Raw genomic sequence first — 20,325 nt, 5'->3', positions numbered from 1 at the left:
GAAGAAATCTTTTTGTCCAGTCTAAGAGCACTCGCGGATCCAGACAATTTTCCGTTTTCGGGGGGGGGGGGGGGGGGCGATTCGAGGTATATTTGCGATGAGTTTTTACAGTATGTTAAGTTGAAATACCTATTTATTTCCAGTGGGGTTCACACCTCCGAACCCCCCTTAGATCCACATCCGCGCATATCTTACATACTGGGACTCGAATTTTCTACGATAAAAGTTTTCACCCTAAGATTGATATATCATCCTTGCTCTATATTTACATTGAGAAGGTTACGAATTATTATAGGGTGAATGTGAAACATGAAACATGCATAATTACATGGACGAAATCGAATGTTAGAAAAACGAGGTCTTTAGGTATTTAAATGATGTTCTTGTTTGCTAAGGGGCGATTGAACCATACACTTATCCATAAATGTTTGGTACTAGGTGATCCTTAGGATATTCTGTTATCAAATTCAGAAGAGAATGTAAGATTTTTAGCACTGCCCTGGGTGATTGGAATCGATTTGAAATCTAACTCCAGTGGAAAGTTTAAACATGCATCAATAAAAGACCCAGGTAACAAGGGAGTTTCTAGTATCGAAAGCTCAGTTTTGTGAAAGGGCATCTAGTCGCCAACATCTAAAGAGAATTCGTCAAAACTATTTCGGTTTCGTTTCAACTGTTTAAAACAGTCTTTAGCAAAATGATCTATGTACAGTTGAAATGACATCGTTTGGTCATTTCAAATAACCTTTAACTCTAATTTTCCATTCTTTCGTACAATGATGCAGTTAGTATGAACATTTGAAGGCATCTTATTGGATCATCTTTTGAGGTACATCCATAACGTGATTACATAGTGCTCTAGAATGTTTTGGGTCGACAAAAAACTTGATACTGGTGCCATTGAGAAATGGGCTATATCCATTTGACATCATATACAGATCAAGCAAACAAAATGAGGTTGTGATGCATTGAGTAAATTAGGAGAATGTCAAAGGTTTTGACAACAACAGATCTCAAAGCTTATCACATGACTATGCTGACAAGTAACAAAACAGCTACATGACTTCCGACATAGCTACCTGTAGAGTATTTGTTCTAAGAAATTAGGTAGTACAATATGTTTTAAACTCAATATTCTAAGAAAAAGGGTATACTCACTGTTCTAAGAAATTATGTTTACTCATTGTTCCAAATAATTCTTCTTCAGCCAAATTAGTTTTAGCCTTTTTACTTGTGTTATGGAACAGAAAATACTATAGTAATTATACCACTGAGTCCAGTTGCAGGAAATCGTTCAAACTTACAAACAGTCCATGAGATTGTATCTAAAAACATCCATCAGATAAATTCAAGAAAATTATATAGGCAGATTTGAGAACCATACATATATCACAAGGTCATTGATAAATTCTTGAATAAAAGCAACAAGACAGCTGCAGGACTTTTATACATAGAAATTTATGAAGATTTTCAAAGACCTTACTTCCATCGCAGAAATTGGACACAACTCCTTAACATACAAGATTTGGACACTATTAAATCGCTTAGCACAGTACTTATTTGTGAATTTCACACACCTAATGGTGACCATGACGAAAAGAAAAAAAACATTTCCCAAGATCAAAGTGGCGGAAACACAGATGAACCTCAGGACATAAACGACAAAATACAACCAGCTCCTGAAGCTAAAGTAGGTGCCCATGCAAAATTCAAGCCTGACAATGACACTCAGAAGTACCCCTATGACATCAGGCATTACAACAAATATCGTCATAAAATTAATAAATACTGGCATTTAATTGGAAATACAGGATAATTGAAATATTCCTTGTACCTCTAAATCTCAGTTTCTAGTAAATTTCTACATTTCCTTTTTCATAAAAAAGGCAAATATGCTTGGACGAGTCTTAAAAGTATTACAACTGTTTGTTTTAACTGTGTTTTTATTTTTCTCTGCATTAAAAGTCAAACAAATGACAAAATCAAAAACTGTTTGATATACACATCTTAAGCACAGTATCAACTACTACCACATTATGGTACAGTAACTGTTTTGATGACCAAGAAACACCCTTAGACTTTCTCTTTTGTTCATTCTTTTAAAATAGATCTACAACCACACAAACTAAATTTCAAAGTAAATTGGCGATTTACTTGTTTGTGTCTTTTGTGTGTGTGTTTTTTTTAAAGAAACCTTTTCTTTTATAGCTAGCAGATCATTATCAAGATAATCATAGGACAAACAATTACCAGGAATAAAAGTAAAAAATATACGCACGATAATAGTTTTAAATGCATTGTCCATGCAAGTGTCCAATGGTTTAGTGGCTACAATTTTACATCAACTAGAACTAAAAACTTAATCAACAAATTTTGACAAGGGCTCCAATAGTAGATAACTATATTTATAGGACATACTGCATGTCATTTTCCAACTTCAGATAAATCAACCATAGCTACAAATCGTGCCAGTGAAATGCACAGTTACTTGGGAGTAGACTTGCGTCACAAATATGTATCACAATTGTCTTTACTTTTTTTCATTTGCATAAACAGGATTTAAGTGCTCAAAGTCATATCTACAAAATGCTATATTAAAGCTTCGTTACACAAATGAAATGCCTTCTCAGTCAGTTGAGGACTCATTCATGTTGTTTTTCAAGCTGTTGTTTTGTTTGCATACACAATGTAAACTCATCGAAAATTTATGTCAAAGAGCTATGTATGATATTAGTCAAATTTGGCCCCCATATTTCGCTATTTTTAAAATGATTCAGGTACATTAATTTGTTGTGTTATCTTATAAAAGAGTTGACATGAAATATGTTTTTCACCTATTTATTTGATTTATATGCACTCACTGGCAGTATATGACGTCAGAAGTGACGTTATTTTTATAATTCAACCAAAATCAATCAAAAATTGACATTTTTCTTACCTTTTTTCGAATGGGAAATATAAAGCGACTCTTTGAACAAGAACGAACTTTTTGTCACTCATAGGTATTTGAGAGATACATCTTTGGTGAAAATATTTTGTTTGTTCAAGCAGTCGCTCAATGTTTCAAAACAAGCCGTTTTATGCTAAAATGAGAAAATAGCGGGAAAAGGTAAACATTATGAAGTCATATTTTTAAATTGTGGGCACAAATATCAAAATGAAACAAAACTTCAAATGCATATTTGTAGAAATAAAACAAAGAATTACAGTAAAATGACAATGTTCATTTTAGGGGGCCATTTTAGGCTCAAACCATATATATAGTCCTTTACACTTTCTGAATTATGAAAGGTAAATTGTATCCATTTTTAGCTGCGCTCTGCTCAAAGCAGAGTCCTGGCTTAAGGCAAGCAAATCGCCAATGTTACTATAAATAGCACAACTTCAAAAGTAAACAAAAAAACAAACAGCGTCAAAGTAAAAGCTTCCACTTTACCAAATAGTTACACAAAGAGCCACGTTTTGTCAAAAGTGTTGGCATTTTGCTTCTTTTTTTAATTTCGGCAGAATGGTCTAACTTTTTTTAAAATTTTCTTATTATTAACGAGTTTTAAAAACAAGACTTTGCATTTTGGACACATACAATGTGCATGAATTTCCATGAACTACTTTGCTGCGGGTTGAAGAAATGGGGATTGAATATATATAACGCTTGTTGCAAAATTCAAGGCAGCAACTGTTGATTTTTTTTCTACTAAACAGGCATTTTTTTGTTTATAGCCGCTTACAAAATGTGGTCGCTCTCTGACGCTTTGCCGACATTAAATGCATGAGAGAGAGAGGGAAAGGAGATTTTCAGTATTTACTACACAATATGCATAAAGACACACCAAAAGAGCCCGACTTTCAGTACTTCAATACTTTGATTTCGTACTTACATGTACTTTCGGGGCATAAAGAATATGAGCGATTCAGATGGCGTAAATGCCTATTAGTTTAATCGTAAACTACAAATTAAATTTCCATTAAAATCTTTTTCTGATATTTTAATACAATTTTGCAAAGTAATACTGTCTCACAATAGTTATTTAGAGTTTATTAACAAACACAAAGAAAAACATAATTGCTAAATAATTTGAGGGTATCGATTCCGAAAACGGTAAAATTTTGGCTGACATAATAGAACTACCTTAATTAATCATTACAAACTTAAATTGAAAAGTAGTATTTACAGATAGAATATGACCTATACATAAGATCAGACCTGTCCAATTTATTCAATAAATATAAAGATAACATACAGAATACCCCATCATAATATGCATCGTTCTGATTCCATGCATTTTTTGTTTAATTTAGAACTCTGGGTCGTTTCTTGAGACGATTCAACTAAAGATACTTCAGAATAAGACTTTTTTTCTATTTATTCAACTAAAAAATATAGTTCACATTCAGCATTTGAAGCAAAACAAGCACCATAGACCCCCTGCATGATACGCGGTCTGTGCAAACTTGGTTTAGGTGAGCCAATAGTTAATTAAGAGTAGAATGCTTAACGAATCAAACCTGTTCACTCGTCATTCAAAAATCGTAAGTTAAATTCAGCATCCGAATTATTATTTGAGTTTTGTATACCCAAATGCATAACAACTACAAGTTTGTTTAAGGTTGAGCTATGAATAAAAACGAACAGACACAGTATCTTTTTAAAAATAAGCATGAATTTTGTCTTGCATTTCTACAAACATGCAAAATTAAGTTGTACCTTCGTCTCACATTACTTTGGTATGGCGTCTTAGATACTTATCTGGAAAATGTATACCACATAAAGCATCTTTACCAACGATGACTACTACCATGCATCCCCGTTATAGTCTGTCCCAAGTTATTGCTTCCATCACTTTTTAATGATTTTTAACAAAAATACACATACCTGTGAAAGAAGTACAGTTGAAATCGATGAAATGGAAAATCGAAATGGAAAATATCCAAGATATCTTCACTGACAATTTGACCCTTTTCATTCATAAAAGTTTACAGGAACAAAAACAAATTTCTTACGGAGATTTATAATGGGAAATGTTTACATCTTTTCTCCATTCGGAAGTACTCGGGACACCTCGCGCAATTTTTCAACGTTATCATCTGGGCTTATTTATGGTTAATGCAATGAAAATCCCCGTAAACTTTCTAATTTGGGATGTGTATTGAAACTTGAAACGGTAGAGGGGGCGTTTCAAAACAGGTAATCTGGACATTTTTCATATTAGTGGATGAATGTAGTTTGAGCACAAAGGTATTTATTATTATCGAAATATCAAACGAAAAGTGGTGGAAGCAAAATCTCGGGACAGAGTAGCTGACATTCATCTGTGTAACTGCGGTATAGGAATTGACCATATAGTCGCCATAGATTGAACCCGCATCATTCATGCATAGGTCACAAACAGCATTCAAAGCATGACCGGTTGCATTCTTAGACGCGTTATCCGTGCAAGGTTGGACTGGGTACGGCTAATAGTTACTTCAGTGTGGAACAAGTTCTCAAAAACCTTATTGTGTTCATGGTTCGTAATTGCAAAAGAAAACTGTTACCTGTTCTCCTATTTGGAAAATATAGGTGTTATTAAATATAGGTGTAGTAAATTGCTTCAAAATCTTTAACCTGATTATGACTTCTTTCGGAAATTTACGTAACGTGCAACGTCCGAAACATGATCAGCATCCTGCACTTTCAGACACTTTGTCCAAGCAAATGTGAGATTTTGTAAGCCTATATAGTAACTCAATGAGTGGGACTGTTTCAGGAATTTTTATGTTCACTTTTTTGGAAAAATGTATGTAAGTCACAAGATGCAAAGGCCCACGTGTTTGCCATAAAATCTATAGGGTTTATAAAAGCTTGGAATGAAGCCAATATGAGGGTATATGAATAATTCATTGAAAGAAGGATAATCCTTTCTTTGCGTTGATACATCATAAACTTCGAAAAATGGAAAAGTTTATCATTTTTGGAATGAAATAAAAAAATATGATATATAACAAATTATCTCATTTAAAAATCCTTTCTATATTCATTTATATATTTGTGACTTGTTACAATATATGAATACGTACATGTATTCCTTATTTTATACAATAGAATATATGTTCAATTCGATTCTGAATTATGGGACACCCATAACGCGACATTTTGATATCTTTCAGGCATTTCCTGGCTTAAAAAAGGAATTCTAATTCTCAACATAAAAGCAAGAAATTCTCGGTATTAAAACTCGAATTTAAAGATCGACAGAATAATAATCGAATTCCTGATATATAAAAAAAATCATTTTTTTATATCAGGAATTCGAACTCTTGGTATTAGAAGACGATAGTCCGAAAAACAAAACCCTGTTTTTTCTGATCAGAGAATATAAGAACTATTTATAGAATAACGATCGACACAATAAATGCTTTGTGTGATGTTTTCATCTTCCCGCCAGAATCTTTTGCGAGTCTGTACCGTATACTGTAGATGCCTGCGAGGAATAATAAAGTTATCTAAATGGAATGTTACATGTAATGAATAATCGAATATGACCAGAATGTTCAAGAACACTTTTAAATTCAGTTTAAAAAAGTTTTCGTAGAATCAGAAAAACAGCTTTAAGAGAGCAAACCGAGGACTGCATGTAGTTTAGCGTTTCAGATTCCGAGTAGTATATCATTATTTATCCGAAGAATCTTCACTTTTATTTGAAAAAATCTGATATATGTGTAACGGGCGGTTGCCCAATGTTATACAGTACTGTATAGTCCCGAATTAAGCACAGGAATCGATTCTAGTTTTATAACCGTTTATTAAGATATTACAACAATACTTGCACAGCGTAACAATAACAGTGCTTACTGTTCAAATGTTTTCCACCCCACTCTCTCAAATCCTGCTTCTCAACAATATATGGAGAACATACAAACACCGTCGGGCTACCCCGGGCCGGGACGTACTGTGACGTCATATTTAACAAATGACGTTAATTATACAACGAATGCGACAACTTGATATACGTGAACAATATTACTATAATAACAATATGCACACTAACACACTTAAACATATGCTGATTAAATACAATTCAATTACTGAAATATTAATTAATACACATTAAATAAACAAGTCTACCGCCACATATGAAAATAGACGTCATATATAGTATGTGTGTTTTTAATTTCCGATTATTTTATGCCAGGTAATGACTGCTAATAATAAATATCAATAATTTGAATTTCTGTTATAAAAAAAAATCAATTTCTGATCTTTAAGCCTATATATAGATAAGAAATTCATATACGACCTAACAGAAAATTCTGGTTGAAAATGGGATGCATCGTGCATATGAAGTTTAACTGCTCTGTCTGACTGTCACAATGCAATTCGTAATAATTTATTTCATACTAATTGTACTGGATTTTTGTTAATATCAACATTTCTTATTGTGTCTGTAGGCACTGCCAAGTAAATGTACAAGTATTTATTATAAAGTATTCTGTAAGGCCAAGACCCTGAATAGATCTACATGTTATATTCATAAAAAAGTACAATACTGATATATAAATGTATATGTAAATTTGTGTATACATTCCACCAATGTTTTTTGTCTTCTCCCTATCAATTAAAAGATAGTTTACATAGTAACTAAGCAACAGATTTTTTATCTTTATTTTGATATTGATGTAAGCGGTCGCACCGACTATGCGCAAGCGCAGATAACTTTTCTGGTGCATTATGGGATTGAATGGCCATTTTCGTGTTACAAATATAAACAGTGTCAAACATCATTGAACATATGAAGTGATAGCAAAACACAAGAACAGAAGCAGAACAACTTACGTTTGACCAAAACAGGCTACGGGCTCACAAAGAGTAAAGCACATCCTGACACCATTTCATTACATCTATTTTATCTGTGAAATCATGGTCATATTTGACACTTAGCAGAAATGACCATGTTAGGACGGTATGTTCGAAGACAAGTGCCTTTAGAAATGTAAGTAATATACCCGACAAGGGAAACTAGATTCCTTAGATTCACGATAAAACACCAAATGATTTATATCCTGTAGCAACATCTAGAGCTCTTGAATGTTGAAGGGTATATAGTTACATCAGTGTATGAGGCTTCATCATGGATGAGGGCCATGCCTGTCCACTTTTTCAATGAAAATAGTTTTTTGCAGTAGAATATTTTAAAGTGAGTGATATGTCTTCCATTCTGAGACAAATTTTGTCATTAATGTGCCATTTAAATACATTAATGCATCCCGCAAATGTTACACACACTCGTACACCCAAAAACTGTCAAGAACTTTAAAAAAAAGTTTGACACTGTTGCACATACACTAACGGGCCAAAAGTTTGCCAACTTTTCTTTTTTCTCTATATATTTCATTGAAAACAAGAATTATATTTAGGAGGGTTTTTGTTTTTATTTTTTTCAGATTTTGAAGAAATTTTTATTCATTTAAAGTAGATTCATTTTCCACTTTTTGACATACTGGTACATTGAAATAGTATTTGACAACTCATTTGTAAAATATGATATTTCAAACACAACATGAAGATATTTTTTAAGTGCTCTACTATTTATCTTTTGAAATATGTGAGCCAAAAATTTTTACGTTGGAAAAATATTTAAATATAATGGCCAAAAAAGAAGAGAAATCGAGAAATTTTGAATTTATCAAGTCTTTTCAAAATCATTTTCTTTGGAAAATGTTCGTTTTCATTGAAATATATAGTGTAAAGAGAAAAATTGACATACTTTTGGCACCGGAGTGTATACTTTACCAGATGATCTGTAGCTATACTGGACAAAATCAAGTCTGGTGTGTAGTAATGCAACAACAAAAAATCTTACTTTAATTGCAATTTAAAATGTAAACAAAGTTGTGTTATATATGACTGATAAACTAATTCTTAAAAAAATTCTTTGCAAATATGCGATACCAAAATATTCATCAGGCATTATTACCACAAATGATGTACTTCTGAAATTCATTTAAGCACCCGCGGCCTCAGCTAGTACCTGTTAAAAGAGATTCTATATTAAATCATATGGGAAAAATAATCCCGATACTTATATTCAATTTTTACATCATTTTAAAGAGGAGGCTTGTTTAATACCACTATAGAGAGACTATAGGAGCTCTAGATACATTTCATAAGTCAAAAATGTACAAAACTCTGAGATTTTTTTCTTATTTCCTTTATATTTCATAGAAAATGACAGTTAAAAACATGATTTTTCATTGTGTTTACCAAAAATTTAAGCCCCGATACACCCCATCAATCAAAGCTATTGGTATTAAGTATCATTGAAAGAATTTATATTTTGAACTTCATAAATCTGTAGGCACTTTTCATTTACTAGATCGTGTAGACAATTTGTGACTATAAAACTGCACCAGTGAATGTAGAACAATTAATGTGGAGGGTGTCCTGTCCTCAAGCACCTGTGATCTGTCAACTATTTTAGATGAAGGACTGCTGGGAGTGAAGGAATTCTGATATGCAGTCAAAAGATTTTTCATGGGTTTACCCTTTTATAAATTCTCATTTTACTTTCTATTGCATTTAAGTTTTAAAAGGGGCTGTCTATCATGGCAACTTTGAAAACCTTAAAATGTTGAAAAAATGTTCTCCATACACGAAACCTTTCTTTTAAGTTGGAATAGAGAAAATTAACACAATATATCTTAGACCTAGATTTAATTCATACCATAAATGCTTCTCTAAATGGTAAATTTTAGTCAGTCAGCTACAGTTAACTCCATATAGGTCAAATAAACCACGTTAAATGAATGTGAACAACATCAGGCAATTTTAGTGAGTCAAATGTTCAAACGAAAATCAACTGAAGTTTTCAAGTGAATTCCTTGATAAACCTAACAGCTTCAGTAGCCAATGGTTTATATGACAGGATTTTGATGATGAGGACAAAAGAAAGAGTGATCCCCACTCAGAATCATTGTTCACTACATTGGTTATCACACTGTCAACATATCAAAGCTGTACTGTATCTAACAAAGAGTTACTTCTCTTTGGTTCATGGAGTAACAACTATTAGCCTTAAAAAGTAATGCACCAAACTTGTGACATTGTAATAAATTTCTACGAAGTAAAAAGAAGCAGGAAAATTCAAATATCCTCTTTTTGGTTGCTATTTCTATCCTAGGTATGGTCTTAAACTCTTTAAATTTAATTAGTTATGTTAATTACTTTGTAACATGTATAGAATTTTTTAAATTCAGCAGTTGTGAAATGAATATCATTTCAATGGAATTTGTTCATTGCATGATTATGTTCTTGTATAACCTTCTACCAACTTCACAAAAAAACATAGACATAGTTTGTAACTTTTCCTTCTCAACTTATGATTTAGGAACTAAATATTCTGAATAAATTGATGGAATTTTATATATTACCAGTGACATTAAGATACAAGGACCAAGATTTATTGACATTTTGTGAACTATTGATGGAATGTTTTAAAGGACAGGTTATAATTGGTCACATTTAGCATGTATCAGTTTCAATAACCATTAATATTCACTTGACTGATGTTTCTGTGACCAAAAACAGCAATGCACTTGGTAACCAAGCGGCTTTTCCCATTATAAAACATACAGGTGTATTCTCATGAAATTCCAGAATGTCTGAGCAGAGATTGATCATTGGCTCTGTGCTTTAAATCTGCTTCTCAAAGACCACAGAGTAGACAGAAAAGAGGCGGGCGATGCCATCCTTCTATGCAGTTCAAAAACAGAGCTTAGTTTATTAGCTGGCTTGACTAGATAATGCAAATAATGTTCCAAATGAGGATAATCAATTATTTCCCCTTAATTAATTTGTAGTCAAAATCTTGTGCAAGAGGAATGTGCATTATTATTGAAGTATTACACAAGGTTTTTAAAGAGCCAAACATGGCTGTCCTAGTGAGCCATTGTTTGGCATTCGGTGCACAGTTTGGTCGGATAAAAGGGAGCAATGATGTGCATCTGCTCAGTTTGTTATGAACCAATCCAAAACCACGACCTTTAGATCTCATTTGAATTGGCAAGGTTAATGAGAAAATCTTACCTTACCATCAAAATGCACTTGATAACACATAATACCTCCAAATCTTCAAAAGACCTTCCATAATGTTTATGTTATCTCACACATTGTATCAAAGGCTTGTTTTTAAAATGCAGATTTTTATCTCAGTATTTAAAATATCCCCTTTGAATTTAAAATAACATTGAGCTAAAATATAATCTAAGCAAAAATATATATTATGAACCAAAGTATATCCTACACATTTTCTGTACACATTTTCAAAGATAAGTATTTGGTGTTTTTTTGTGGCAAGTGGATATACATGTATTCTTAATTTTTGTTCTGTTGCATTTTCAAAGTAGTTAAATTGATACTGAATTTGAACAAACCAATGATTTTACAGGTATCTCAAGTAGATTAAATGCCTGCCATTTGTTGGTTAACCTTGTATGGACCAACTTGTTTTGATTATCTTGACAATCAGATATCTGTTCTTGATGGTATCAAATCTTTACAACAACCATTCTGCTAGCAATGAAGAAACAAGCTCTTGTATAGACAACTATGCTTGTATAGACAACTATGAGGCAACACACATAGTTGAATTTAAATTTGCTATACATCTCCAGTCCCAATTAAAAATTCTTCCCTGTATTATTAAATATCCTGTGTGGTCCAAATATTTTGCTAAAGATAGATACTTTTCATGATAACCAAAAAGCAACCAATTTTTCCATTTTTGACACGTAATTTTCATGTAGAAACCTGTGATATTTTATCATGGAAGTCATCAGAGACATTGTCATGTTTGCACAGATCATGGTAATTGTAGTGACGGGGTTCCTGAAAGTGTCGTCTTTCTAGTCATTACTTGTAATTCGGTAAGGAATAAACACCACAGGGAGAATTCTGACTTTTGTTGCATGGCAATTGTATTGGTAATAGAATTTTGCAACTATGATTAAATTGTCTGAATTCAAAAAATAACTAAGATGTATGGCACTAATTAAAAATTCTTTTCACATATTGCACCTTCGTTGGATAAGTAAGCTTGGAGACTGTTGGCCATGAAATCGATGAAAATGAAGTCAACTTGATAATAGTTAATTTTTTTTAGTTTCATGATATTCAGGCGTAATATAGAACATCATAGACTTATGGATATCATGATGTTCCTTTATTTATGTACATTTATATACCCAAATGATTAATGATCAAATGTCAATGGATCATTTTAATAAATTTGAAGTATTTATTAGTTTGTAGTTGATATTGAGCTTGTATGCTAAATATTTGGTTTAACATGGTATCTCCCTGTTCCAGCTATAACTCCAGGCTTTAGGTGGCACTAGAGGGATTTTTGGAACATGTTTGATTAAAACACACTTTTCACTGATAGTGCTACTTCTGTCACCATTGCATCTAAATTAACTTTCTTTTTTAATTCAAGCTCTTAAAACCTAAGTTTTTATACCACTGAATGTGAACTGAAGAGTCTTTTACATGGAAACTCCATTTAACTGTGTACAGTCACTCTTTAAGTCATATCTGGACAAGTGTTTGATCTTAAAAGGGCAATCGAATCTGTAAACCATATAAAGTTATGTAAAAAGTTAACATTTCTACCCCCTTGCTTGTTTGTGTTCTTTTCTTTGATAAAAGATAAAGAAATTCAAGATCCAGAAATAAGTTGCTTTGATGTAGAAAATGTTTGCAAATAAATGTAGAGGTCTTTTTATAAAGCATTCAGTTGTTATTGATTTGAACTGAAACTTTACAAAAAAGCTGTTGGAGATTCACTTGATTTCTTTTGATGGTTATTCAGTCATGAATTTGCCGTAAATTGCCCAGAAATATATTAATATTGCCCAGAGTTAATATTTAAAAATGTGGTCTTTGATTTGAATATTGAATGCAGTGCTTGTGATGGTTAGTTACATATCAACTCAATTCTGTGTCATGTTCCTGGATAAAGTCACTGTTATGTTACACTCTACAGTTCTTTTCAAGTTTTACATAATTCTAATTTAGTTGAATTAAGAAAAATATCATTCTACTTTTGCTTGAATCTTGATAGAGAAAACATGTTTTATTGTTTGTCCTATAGTCTGTCAGAAGATTTTTCATTCATGAATTTTATGTACATTCTTAAAGCCCTTCTATATTTGATCTTTGTGGGGTTTTTTTTTTATTTGGGGGGGGGGGGGGGGGGTTAAAACAGTTTGGTAACTTTACATGCAAATCAATTTAGGTTTCTTCTGTTGTGGAAATCTTGATTACTGAGAAAATCAATCCAAGTTATGGATTACCGGTATATATTTTATAATGTTTGTTGAAAAAACTTATCCAAGTTACTGATCATTGAGGTAACCAGACTAACTTGCTGCTTATTGAGGAAAAGCAATCCAAGATGCTGCATTCACTGAGAAAACCAAACCTTAAATTACAGCTTGTAGAGAAAACCAATCCAAATAGCCGCTTATTGAGAAAACTAACCAAACTGATGCTCATTTAAGAGACAGTCCAAGGTGCTTAAAACAGTTGAAGTTGCTGTTCATATGCTGTTTGAGAAAGAACAATCCAAATTGCTGTTTATTTAGGAATAAAAGCCAAATTGCCACTTTAAGTTGTTGGTTTATTTTTTAGAAAACTGATCTATGATGGTAATTAATAATTTTGCTTTTGAATTGAGAAACTCACCAAGTTGATGATGATTAGAGTAAAGACCTATTTTATTAGAGTTGATTAAGAGAAGCTCTCAAGGTTTCTTCCAATTTAGGAAATCGTTCCAGTTGTCCATGGCTGATCTGGGAATGAAATCCTTATCCAGATTACTTTACATTGATATAAGTGTTCCATTTGGTATAAAATTTACTTCAGTACTGCTTATTTAATATAAAGAAATCAATTAAGATACAATTTTTGGACCTTATTTTCTTTCCCCTCAGTCCAACATTTCTTAAACTCACTAAATGTAAGGGATGTGACCTTAAAGCTAGCTCAAGGTCCAAATTTTTCTCTCTTGGGCCCAATCTAACTTGGGCTTTACCAAAAACTGCTTGTTGGTGAGAGGTGTGCAGTGACTTTGAAGAACCAATTTTCTTTGTCAAATGTCAAGGTCATAGCAAGCCTCTATGTAAAATCCTTTTCCTGACCATATTTTTTCTCCTCATGGCATCTCATGCTTTAAATATATTGCTTGATGGATAAAAGATGTACAATGATATTAAACTATTTTTCTAAATCAGAGGTAAAAGTAAAAGGAAAACCCTGTAAAATAATAATGAATGCTGGGCCGTTTGAGATGGTCACCATCTCGATGTAGTATCATTTCATATGGGCTTCTTTGGAGCTAGACATTTTAAAACTTACTTCTAAATCGATTTTTTTCCTGGAAAAATCACTTCGAGCAGACAGTTGCGTTCAACCAGCATTTAGTTGGAAACATATACCATGGTATTCATAGTTTATCTTATTTATACACCAAGTATTTCCTCCACTCTTCCTAGAAAAGGAGACTTTTTACTTATGTTGTGGCAAGGTGATCTTTGAAAAAACATCGAATTTAATTGTCCTTTTAGATTAACTGAATACTATGATGATACCATAAATACACAATATACCAAAGTACAAGCAGTGAGCAGTGAATGAAATTATTATTCATTCAGGAACTAGAATTTATTGTCATCATTCCAAGAACTCAGTGGGTTCAAAGTTTGTAAGATATTGGTAATGTCTCTCTTGCCTGACAAATGATCATATTGTAAGGTCATCCTTCAAACAAATCTTATAAATTATATAGGTAGACAGAATACATGTTAGCCACTGAACAGTGGAATATTGATCCCGCCTTCCATTGGATTACAGGCCGTCTTATTGCGCCGTCCTATAGATCTTGTCATATAAATTTACCTTCTTAGGGCTGGATAGAAAATTTGTTAGAACCGTATGCCGATCAAATTAAATGTCACGTGGTGTGTTTGGATTTACTTACAAGACAGTTTTTAGTCTTTGATGAATATAACCACATGCCTTGACTAAAACTTTGTATTGTCTTAAATGCCACAAGGCAATATATATATAAAAAGATCTATTTAAATGTTCACCTTGTACCAGGTAGGTGGAAATCGCTATAGAGCTGGCTTTTAATATCGGATAGCTTCTGTACAGAACCTCTGTAATGTTTTAAGAGGGAATTAAGTGAATGTCAAATGGAGTGTAAGGAAAGAGAAAGACTGGGTAACGGAACATTACCGTGGCTGTAGTACACAGCTAAGGGAACTTCATATCACGTCCGACCTGGAACAATTACTGTGCCTGTATCTTTCATTAGATGAAAGGAAATTATTTAACAAGTGTATTCATGTGGTCTGTTTATCTTACAGTAGTGCAAATGTGTATTTATGGGAACATAATGTGATATTGGAAAAGCGACTTTAATGTTTGCTCAGAATTGTTGACGCACTTGAAATTCAACGTCAAAAAATTGTGTTGGAATAGAAGTTTCTCAGATAAAGTGATCTGAAATGAAGAATTATAGGTCCTTTCAGAAGGCTGTGTAATTTTCTTCATTCCTTCAGCTGTATGTTTGTTTGTTTTCATGTACTTGTTGACAAAGGTTGTCCCAATTACTGGGTATAATACAGTCATATATCAGTGAGCCGTAAATTTCTTTAGAAGAAGTGGCCTCTCCAAAAAAATTCACAGGCAACATTTTTATATATGTGTGGAGTTGAATTTCTGGTGGTATAGAAGAGAAGGATTTTTGGAACTATCTGATACATATCGACATGTGAATTATGTTACATTTAGAAATAAGAGGTTCGAACCCTCGGCCCAATGTGCCGTCGCGGATTGGATACACGGTCACGGAGCGGTCCCTGAGTGTTACACCCACACCCCGACAACATCGACTTCTGCCCGTCACACCAGGGTAGGTCATTGCACAAATTTGGAAATCCAGCAGGGATGAAATTCTTGTGATTTCTGTAATGTGTATTAAGTTATTAAATGGTCTCACCATTTTAATTTTAAATTGCCCTTTTTTCAGATAGAATTTATTTCAAATATGGGAAAATGAGAAAAAAAATTATTGAAAGATTTTGCGTGAAAAAAGGGACATATTTTCTTGTGAATTTTACAAGTTTTTTTTTATGATTTGATTTAAACTTGATTGTTAAATGAAAGTGGGATATATTGGTATTGAATTCATTTTATGATGAAAATAATGAATCAAGTGTGTCTGTACTGTCACAGATATTCTGCTGGCATGAAGACAAAATAGTGCACATTACTCTGCAATGGTTAGAGTCCTGAGTTTACATTAGTGGGGTGTCTTTTTGTGTATTGTTATTTATGTGCCAGGTATGTGTTTTATCATTGGGCCACCTAGTATCAGAAGGAGATCTAGATTGTGTATCATTAACCAGGGGACTTGGCCAAATGGAATCATTTGTCATTTCTAGTGACATGAGCGGGTTTAGAAGGTTTAGAAAAGCTACAATATTCTTTTGTACACAGTAGATATGAATAAATCCCAAGCCAGCTTAACCTGTTTTCTCATTAAGCTCATTTTTCACTAAACTTTAAAACAAGACCAATGGTAAAAGCAGCTTAGTCGAAAATACCCCAATACCCTGACTTTGTTCTAACTGTAGGATAATATGTGTAACAAATTCAACAAGTTATTCATAGCCATGGGATCGAGAAGAAAATACTGGTACTCACAGACATTGTAGAGCAAAATATATAAGCACCAGTTCCTTTTTGAAACATTTTCTTTTATATTGAAATTGACTGAAGTACTGATTGGGCACTAAAAAGAAATTAAGGTGTTAAATCTTGAAAAGCAGAATATGACAGAAACACCATTAAGAGAGAGATTGGTAAGAAAGTGATTGAATAGATCATGTAATTTACAGGAGAGGAGAAATGCCTACTGGAGTGTTCAGAGTTTGTTTCAGTATGAGTTATTATTGCTTCACAGATGGGGTATTGAGAGATTAGCATGCAATGAATATATTTGAGAAAATTGATATTTCACCAGGAAAACTATTTCTACCTGATTAAACTTACCTATGTGGTTTTGTTGTGAATGCCTTTTATTTTTTTTATTTTAGATTTTAAATTTCATTGCAATTATTCCCCTCAAATTATCTTCAATGCATTTCTACCCAAAGAGAATATACTCTTTCACTGTTGTTATGAGAGAACAGTTGAATAGATCTAACCTTGAGTAAAGAATTTTATTGTGTTTACACGCAATGAATCAGCAGCTCTCTTGTGTGAATATAAATAAATAAACAGTTTCTGCACATTTGGTTTATTTTGAAATTCTTTGACAATGCAAATTTGATGGCATGTAGTGTCCTTATTCAACCTGTTCTTTTTCCTGACTGGTATGACCTCACATGATGATTACTGACGGTCTTCTGACGAAGGATTTTGTATTGTTTGTGAAGTTTCTGTTTGTTTTGGTCACACACTGTATTTATCTTTGTCTTTGAATATACATTGTATGGTGATATTCAATCTATTTAGGGTGTACTTGAGGGTTGATCTTCTTTCAAATTAGTAGTTTAATTAGACTTGAGATTATAGATTGATCGAGGTTTAAATTTGTTTTCTCGACACTGTTCTTGAATGGTTTTTTAACAACTTGCTCAGGTTATTTTATTGATCTCTAAAGAAATGTTCACATACATTACAGAAATTGTTTTGTCAAATGATGTCAGATACTGAATATTAAAGGAGAAACTGCTGACTGCGTTTACCAGTCACAATTATGTTTTGTACACTTTGCTATGGATGTGTTAAATTCTGTACATTGGCAGCAATAGGAAAATGAATTTCAATGGTTTTCAGGTAGTCAAACATTGGTCTATTGACATTTTAGACAGTGCAAACAGAGTATGCAATGTAAAGATACCCAATCCATTATGATCCATTTTCTCCATTTATTTGATAATTTTAACTTAGTTCTTATAGCCAGTGAATAAAAAATTGGTTAATTGTCTCCAATTTATTTGATATACAATGTATTTCTCTTTATTTGTCTCCTCTCATAACTGTGGAAAAAATACTATTATGTGTCTATGAATGAAAATGGAACTGTATTGAAAATTTGCAAAAATTATGATTTTTGAATTCAACTTAGCTTTGTACTTTTCTTTGGATGAAATAATGAACTAAATAAGTGATTTTTATTGGACAAAATTTTTCTGAAAAGAAAAAAAATATTTCGGCCAAGTACTGCACTTTACATATTCCATTCCACAATATAAGTATTCAATCCCTGAGTTGCCATGAACTGCTCTAGATTTTTTATCAATAGGGGTAGATACTCCAACTGCTAGGGTGAATCACAAGCCCCTGTTTACCTGGGGATGAGCACCTGTGACCTCTTGTGACCTGTCATGCTTGATACCAGGATCTGCATTTTTGGCAGCATGTGTGAAGCAATAAATTGTTTGATCTTTGATTATTGAGCTCCAGGTTTCCAGAGTTTGTTTATTTTCAGGAACTCTCTGAAAAATGTATGTTTGAAGCAATCAATCACTTGCCAGCTTGCTTTTACCAGATTTATCCTCCACTAGTTTTATAAGTAAAATTGTGTACAAAATATCTACAAGTTGTGGATTAGTTAATGCAAATTTCCTTTGGAAGCTTAAGAGTGCTGGATTTGTGTTCTTGGTGGTACCATGCTATTATGTACTGGGTATGCCCTTTCTTTGATAAATCCAGGTAGAAAAAAAGTTTATAAAGCGCAACTTTAATAAAAAAAAAACACCACCTGAATGGTTCTGGTTTCAGAATTTCATGAATAACTCTATATGTAATTGAAAAAAAGGCTTTATGTATATAAACTATTTTTTATTGATTTGTATATTTTTCTAATGACTTCCGATTAAGGGCTTTGATGTCATTCATCTTTAAAAAATTGATTTTGATAAATAAAATTTGATGAGAGCAAGATGCCTGTGAATTGAAATAAATAACAATTAAGAGATGGGTATAGATTTTACTTGATAATGATCATATTGCATCATTATACTGTGTCCATCTCTTTGTTTCCCAAAGTGACAGTGCAAACAAAATTCCTTCAAAATGGCTTTCTATTGACAGGTTAAAAAGATAGCTACCTTCTATTTCATTGTTTGTGCACACAGAAACATGTCAATAATGAGATCTGTAAGATATGAAATGTGGGGCAAGGAATACAGGGGACAAGTGTTTGATCCGAGAGGCTTACCGACTCGTCAGTGGGAGAATTGGAAGAAGGACTGAGCTTCTTTTGTCGGTCTCAAACAGTACATGATATAGATCGAGATTAGTATTGTCAGTAATTTCCAATATAATTTCATATGATGGATATTATCAAAAATTCACTTGTTTAAACTTGTTGAAATGTCACAACATATGCTGACCATGGGTAAATCTTGCTACAAAATAGGAAAATCAAAATTTTTTAAATATAAGCATGATAACAAAAGACAAACAATATAGGTGCTACACTGTTATCATTATTCAATAGGCTTAGTTTTCCCATATTTGTTTTTGTTAAAGTAATTTTTGTAAAGATCTGATTAGAGGAGAAAAGTTTAAGAGCTTTATGAGAACTGCAATGCTTTGGAATTCAATGTATTAGTAGATTTTTTTGTGTTCAAGACCTAGAGTTAAAGTACAATTCAAAGCATACAATAAAGGTACATTGGATGATTATCAATCATAATTACATGTATTCTTATCACTGAGATGTAGGTAATCTGAATTGGAGAAAGATTGCAATAAGTAACATTTGAAGGACCAAGATTTTGAAATCTCAAACAAAAATTGCATTCTAGCAGCTAGCTATTCTATAGAATTGACAATGTATTTAACTGCTTTGCCTTTAAAGTAAAAAACTTTTTCGAATTACGTGCAGAATGAGCATCCATGTATTGACAAATGTTGGTATTTAGCATATACAAAGTAAAATTCATTATTGATCAGCTCTGAACACGGACTACAGACAAAGGGCTTATACAACCTGTAAACATCAAAATTTATTTTTAAAAGTTTGTCAATAGAAATTATGTCTCCTTTCATCCCAGTGCAATAGTCTGTAATTATGATTGCACAATCTCTTCAAAGATTTGTCCTGTTTCCCGACCATAGGTTTCTGTTTACTAGATACCCAAATGAGAGATAGATCAAATATTAACTCCTTTGATATCCATGTTGCATTGTCTATTATCAATGTTTTGATCATTCTTTATTCTAAGTAATTAAACTGAAATGTATTGTCAAGTTAAATATTTAGTCTC

General features: G+C 32.6%; 1 protein-coding gene across 2 annotated transcripts in view; it reads left to right on the top strand.

Moving 5' to 3' along the window:
* Positions 1-7,705: 7,705 nt before the first annotated feature.
* Positions 7,706-20,325, top strand: part of LOC128165321 (protein FAM149B1-like) — a 34,385-nt gene continuing 21,765 nt past the window's right edge. The window contains exon 1 of one of the 2 annotated variants that reach the window (XM_052829734.1): positions 7,706-7,970. In XM_052829734.1, coding sequence (XP_052685694.1) covers positions 7,924-7,970 — 47 coding nt within the window. In that variant the 5' untranslated portion in view covers positions 7,706-7,923. Of the gene's footprint in view, positions 7,971-15,128; positions 15,954-20,325 lie in introns of those variants that run through there. The other variant, XM_052829732.1, reaches the window with a different exon arrangement.

Source organism: Crassostrea angulata, chromosome 10 (genome assembly GCF_025612915.1).
Source record: "Crassostrea angulata isolate pt1a10 chromosome 10, ASM2561291v2, whole genome shotgun sequence".
Classification (NCBI taxonomy): Eukaryota; Metazoa; Mollusca; class Bivalvia; order Ostreida; family Ostreidae; genus Magallana; species Magallana angulata.
The sequence above is the reverse complement of the archived record's forward strand: the minus strand, read 5'-3'. Positions and strand labels throughout refer to the sequence as shown.